This window comes from Phoenix dactylifera, chromosome 1 (assembly GCF_051530095.1).
Source record: "Phoenix dactylifera cultivar Ajwa chromosome 1, Ajwa_hap1_PhDact_Kaust_v1.1, whole genome shotgun sequence".
NCBI classification, from domain to species: domain Eukaryota; kingdom Viridiplantae; phylum Streptophyta; class Magnoliopsida; order Arecales; family Arecaceae; genus Phoenix; species Phoenix dactylifera.
In genome coordinates, this window is record NC_143190.1 from 13409369 (window position 1) to 13415368 (window position 6000).

The following is a 6000-nucleotide window of genomic DNA, read 5'->3' on the forward strand; positions in this document are numbered from 1 at the left end:
CCCCCCCGAGCAGGGGCCGACCGAGCAGACCCCCCGAGCAGGGGCCGACCGAGCAGACTCCCCGAGCGGGGGCCGACCGAGCAGACCCCCTTTAGCTTGAAGTTATCTCCTCTCCAGACGATCAAAGGGTTACGTCTTGCGTTTGCCATCAATTAATGCGTATGGGTTGCGCAGACACCTGATTCACTCAACAATTAAAGTGTATGGCCTCCATCACCTACGGACACCGAGCCTCTTACGGCAGATACGCATGCCTTCAAATGATGGCATGACTCTTCGATGGCTTAAGGCTCCGGCCTGATTTCGTACAATGATAGCATTGACTTACATGATCAAGCATTAATGGCCAATTGAGCAAACGTACGACCTGCTCTGTCACAGTCACAGGTAATCCGGCCCTCTCTATAAAAGGAAGATTTCTCCACTCACAGGAGGAGGCTCTCTCCCTCTGGCTCTAATCTCTCTCTCGCTCCCCCCTCCTTCCTCATATAGACTTCTTGCTGACTTAAGCATCGGAGGGCCGGCGCCGGACTGCCCGGCCACCGGCTTCTTGCAGGCCTCTGGGAAGACGCAGCTCGCCGACAAGCCGCCGTCCGCCACTCAGGCAGCGGAGCCTCCCCCTTCCAGCCAACGGTCGCCCCCGGGTCCAATTTCCAGCAACAGTTGGCGCTAGAGGAAGGGACCGAGTCGCGACCATGAAACTGAGAAGCAAGGGAGCTTCCAATGCCTCCCGACGTCCTCCACCAAGCCCTGGACACTCTGTCCAGAACTCGCCACCTCCGGAAGACCCGGCTCCCCAAGTTCGGCCGGAGCAGTTCGATGCCCTGGTACAGCAGGTTCAGGCTTTGGCCGCTGCTATCCAGGGCCTGCAACCCAGGGGCGTCCCGACGGTGCCGCCCCCTCCGGCCCCAGTTCAACCGGCGCTCCCTGCGAGTGGACCGCCTCTCCCAAGCCAAGATCACCGTGTTCCGGCCTCCCCCTGAGGGGAACACCCGGTGAGGGGTCCTGGAGACTGGCCACAGCCGTCAGAAGCCGAGTCAGTCCCAGGACAACTTGCGCCGGGGCGGACCGCCGCGGCGGTCCCTCCAAGTGATGAGCTCGACAAGAAAGTCGAGAACCTGGAGCGTCAGATTGAGGTGCTCCGTGGCAGGAAGATGGGACGCGATGGTGACTTTGAATTCACCACGAGATCCCCCTTCTCCCAGCAAATCGAAGATGAGCCGGTCCCGCCAAGGTTCAAGATGCCCCAAGTGGAGCCCTACAGCGGCAGGACCGACCCTCTCGACCACCTGGAAAGCTATCGGGCCTTAATGGCCCTGCAGGGAGCCTCGGAGGCCCTGCTCTGTAAAGCCTTTCCAGCGACACTCCGAGGAGCGGCCCGGCTCTGGTTCACTGGGCTAAAGCCTAGCACCGTCTCCTCCTTCGAACAGCTCGGCAGGCAGTTTGCCAGCACCTTTGCTGCCAGCCGACCCCAGCGGCGGACCTCCGACTCCCTCCTCGACATAAAGCAAAAGGAGGGAGAATCTCTCAGGGACTACCTGGACCGTTTCACTGCTGCGACATGGGAGGTCTGGGAGCTCGACCAGTCAATCGCCATGTCGGTACTAAAGACTGGGGCCCGGTCTTATAGATTCCTCTTCTCCATCAAGAAGAATTTCCCCGCTGACTTCACGGAGATGTTGGTTCGGGTGCGAAAGTACGCAAAAGCCGAGGAAGCGGTGGCTTTTAGGCGGAGCGGGGTCGAGCAGACTTCTAAGAAACAGAAAAGGCGTCGCGAGGACCGCAGCCGCCCTAGAAGCCCGTCCCCGCACCGAGCCGAGCGCCCGCCTCGCCTGAAGCACCTACCCCGGCTGCAAGGACCGCCTCGGCAGAGATCCCCTTCTCGCCCGAGGCCACCACAACGGCCCCGCACACCTAACGGGAGGTACGAAAATTACACTCCCCTCACTGCTCCCCGGACCGAGATCCTCATGGAGATCGAGGACCGGGACTACTTCCGACCCCCGCCCCCGAGGCGGGATCCCGGGGCCTGGCGAAACCTCCGGAAGTACTGCCGCTTCCACCGAGACCACGGCCATGATACGGAGGAGTGCTTCCAGCTCCGCGACGAGATTGAAGCACTCATTCGCCGAGGAGTGCTTGACCGGTTCGTGCGGAACCGGCCCGCAGGAAGGCCAGTGGAGAATCCCCCACAGTCCGAAGATCCAAATGCCAACAGGCCCATCGCCGGCACCATCAACACCATCCGAGGCAGGGCCTCGGCTGGAGGAGCTCCAGAGGGAACCACCCCAAAACGCTTGTGCGCCTCGGAGGCCATCTCATTCTCAAATGAGGACCTGAAGGGAGTTGAAACTCCCCATGACGATGCCGTGGTCGTCTCCATGGTTGCGAACAAATTTGATGTAAAGCGTGTTTTGATTGATAATGGAAGCTCGGCGAACGTTTTGTATTTTGATGCCTATTCCAGAATGGGAATGACGGGAAATCAACTGCGGAGGATGAACGCCCCGCTGGTCGGCTTCACTGGGGACTCGGTCCCAGTAGAGGGTGAGGTCAACCTTCTGGTCACGGTCGGACTCGCCCCCCGAGAGAGCACCGTGAAGATGAATTTCCTCGTGGTGCGCCTGCCCTCGGCTTACAATGCCATTCTCGGGCGACCAGGACTCAACGCTCTTTGAGCCATAGTCTCAACCCGCCACTTGCTCATGCGGTTCCCCACCAGCCAAGGGGACGGCGAAGTTCGTGGAGACCAGATGGTAGCCAGACGGTGCTACATGGCGACCCATGAGGCAAGGCAGCCGGCCGAGGCATCGACCACAACGAAAGACGAACTCCTGGCCGAAACCTTAGAGGCGCGGGTCGGCCCGCAGAAGAATCGGGTGGAGCCTGGTGAGCTGCTCATTCGAGTTCCCCTCCAAGAAAATTTTCCCGAGCTAACCGTGCAGGTCGGCTCCGGCCTTGACGCTCGCGAGAGGGATCGCCTCATTAACTTCCTGCGGGACAACGCGGACGTCTTCGCCTGGTCGCCAACAGACATGCCGGGGATAGATCCGGAGGTCGCGGTCCACCGACTCCAAGTGAACCCCAGCAAGCCCGTGCGGCAAAAAAAGCGAAGTGCCGCTCCAGAGCGACAACGAGCGATAGCTGAGGAGGTTGACAAACTCCTCGAGGCTGGCTTCATCCGGGAGATATCCTATCCGGAGTGGCTCGCCAACGTGGTCCTCGTCAAAAAGGCCAGCGGAAAATGGCGCATGTGCGTGGACTACACCGACCTGAACAAGGTCTGCCCGAAAGACAGCTTCCCACTCCCTAGCATTGACCGGCTCGTGGACTCCACCTCGGGACACGAGCTGCTGACATTCATGGACGCCTTTTCCGGATACAACCAAATCCGGATGGCGCCGGAGGATGAGGAAAAGACGGCCTTCATCACTGATGGGGGCACCTATTGTTACAAAGTGATGCCCTTCGGCTTAAAGAATGCTGGTGCGACTTATCAGAGGCTGGTCAGTCGAATCTTCAAAGATCAATAGGTCGAAACATGGAGGTCTATGTAGACGACATGTTAGTAAAGAGCAAAATGGCGCAAGACCATGTGACTGACCTCAGCGAAGCATTCTCCATACTCCGAAGGTACCAAATGAAACTCAATCCGGCCAAATGTGCATTCGGAGTCACCTCGGGCAAGTTTCTTGGCTTCGTGATCTCTCAGCGGGGAATCGAGGCCAACCCCGAGAAAATCCGAGTGCTCCAGGAGATGACGCCGCCAAGGACAGTAAAGGAAGTGCAGCGGCTTATGGGCCGGGTCGCAGCCCTCGGAAGATTCGTCTCCCGATCGGCCGAGCGCTGCCTCCCGTTCTTTGCGGCCCTCAAGAAGCCGAAAGACTTCCTATGGTCGGCCCAATGTCAGCAAGCCTTTGAGGAGCTCAAGCATCTCCTCGCCTCTCCTCCCCTGCTCACAAAGCCTCAGCAGGGTGAGCTCCTCTACTTGTACTTAGCTGTTTCCCCTGTAGCAGTGAGCTCGGTCCTGGTCCGGGAGGAGAGCAAGCTCTAGAAGCCGGTATATTATACAAGCCGGGTCTTGAGGGGTGCTGAGACCCGATACTCCAAGCTGGAGAAGACCGCCTACGCCTTGGTCGTCTCAGCCCGGAGGCTCCGGCCCTATTTTCAAGCTCACACGGTGGTCATGCTGACCGACCAACCGGTGAAGCAGATCCTGCAGCGATCAGATCGAGCCGGACAAGTCACCAAGTGGGCTATCGAGCTTGGGGAGTTCGACCTCGAGTATCGACCCAGGCCGGCGATCAAGGCACAGGCACTCGCCGACTTCATAGTCGAGTGCACCGTGCCGGACGAGCCTGAGCTCGAGCCAGCGCCGGTGGAGCAGATTCCGAGCTCGACATGGACCTTGCATGTTGATGGCTCTTCGAACTCGGGGGGTAGCGGAGCAGGCCTCGTCCTCACCAGTCCAGATGGAGTGGTCGCCGAGCAGGCTTTGCGCTTCGAATTCCCCACCTCCAACAATGCAGCAGAGTACGAAGCACTTGTCGCCGGGCTCAAGTTGGCCAAGGAGCTGGGAGTGAAGGACCTAAGGGCCTTCAGTGACTCCCAGTTGGTCGTGAACCAAATCTTGGGTGATTTTGAGGCCAGAGAGCCCACTATGCAGGAATATTTTCGGAAGGTGCGGGATCTCGCCTCGGCTCTGAACTCCTTCCACATCCAACACATCGCCAGAATGGAGAACTTCAGAGCAGATCAACTATCAAAGCTGGCGTCCTCCCGCATGAGCGAACTTCCGAAGGCAGCAGCGCTGGAGTATCTCCAAAGACCCAGCACGGAGGAGCCCGAGCCGGCCCTTTGCATCGAGGTTGAGCCGAGCTGGATGGATGGGCTCGTCAACTATTTGCGAGATGAAGTCCTCCCCAGCGACGAACGCGAGGCTCGCCGGGTCAAGCGCTTGGCCGCCCGGTACACATTGTACGGAGGTAAACTCTATCGGAGGTCTTTTACCTCTCCCCTCCTCAGGTGCCTCCGCCCATCCGAGGTGGAATATGCAATGCGCGAAGTCCACGAGGGAATTTGTGGAAGCCATATGGGGGGACGAGCATTGGTGCACAAGATTCTGCGCCAAGGATACTACTGGCCGACGCTCCAGAAGAATACCCTGGGCTTCGTCCAGAGGTGCGACCGGTGTCAGAGGAATGCCAACATCCAACGACGACCCTCGGCCCTGCTAACCTCGATCAGTTCCCCCTGGCCATTTGCCCAGTGGGGAATCGACATCTTGGGACCATTCCCTTTGGCGACCGGACAAAGGAAGTTTATAGTTGTCGCACTGGTGGTACTAGGCCTTCTGCCGCTCTTTCTTCGGCTATTCCACTTGTCGTATCAGCCCTAGTTTCAGGTTCAAAGTAGTCGAGTTTTCTCTCAATGTCGCCCATAGCTCCATTACCAAAAAGTGCAATCAGTGAGTTCAGAAAGGACTGAATGGAAAACCCTCTCGCCCTTTCCCCCATCGACTATTTTACGAAGTGGGTGGAGGCCGAGCCGCTTGCCCGGATCACCGAGCAAAAGATGCGGGACTTCGTCTGGAAGTCGATCATTTGCAGGTTCGGGCTCCCTCGATTCCTTATATCAGATAACGGTCGTCAGTTCGACAACGCCCGTTTCAGGAAATTCTGCTCCGAACTTGACATCGACCACCGCTTCACCTCGGTCGCACATCCACAAACAAATGGAGAAACCGAGGTAACAAATCGAACCATCTTGCAGGGGCTCAAGGCCAGGCTCGATCAGTCCAAAGGACAGTGGGTTGAAGACCTGTACAACATCCTGTGGGCCTACCGGACCACATTCCGGGTGCCCTCCGGTGAAACTCCCTTCAATTTGACGTACGGGACAGAAGCCGTCATTCCCCTGGAGATCGGGCTCCCTTCTTCGAGGGTAGAACATTTTGATGCCAGCTCCAGCTCCTCGCAGCTCAGAAATAATCTTGACTTA

The 6000-nt window shown here is 58.3% G+C and overlaps 1 protein-coding gene across 1 annotated transcript; it reads left to right on the plus strand.

Annotated features, from left to right (window-relative positions):
* Positions 1-4186: 4186 nt before the first annotated feature.
* On the plus strand, positions 4187-5398 carry LOC149768495 (uncharacterized). The gene is made up of 2 exons (XM_089928992.1): positions 4187-4439; positions 4530-5398. Exons 1-2 carry the CDS (start codon positions 4187-4189, stop codon positions 5396-5398), a joined length of 1122 nt encoding a protein of 373 aa, XP_089785118.1.
* Positions 5399-6000: the final 602 nt, after the last annotated feature.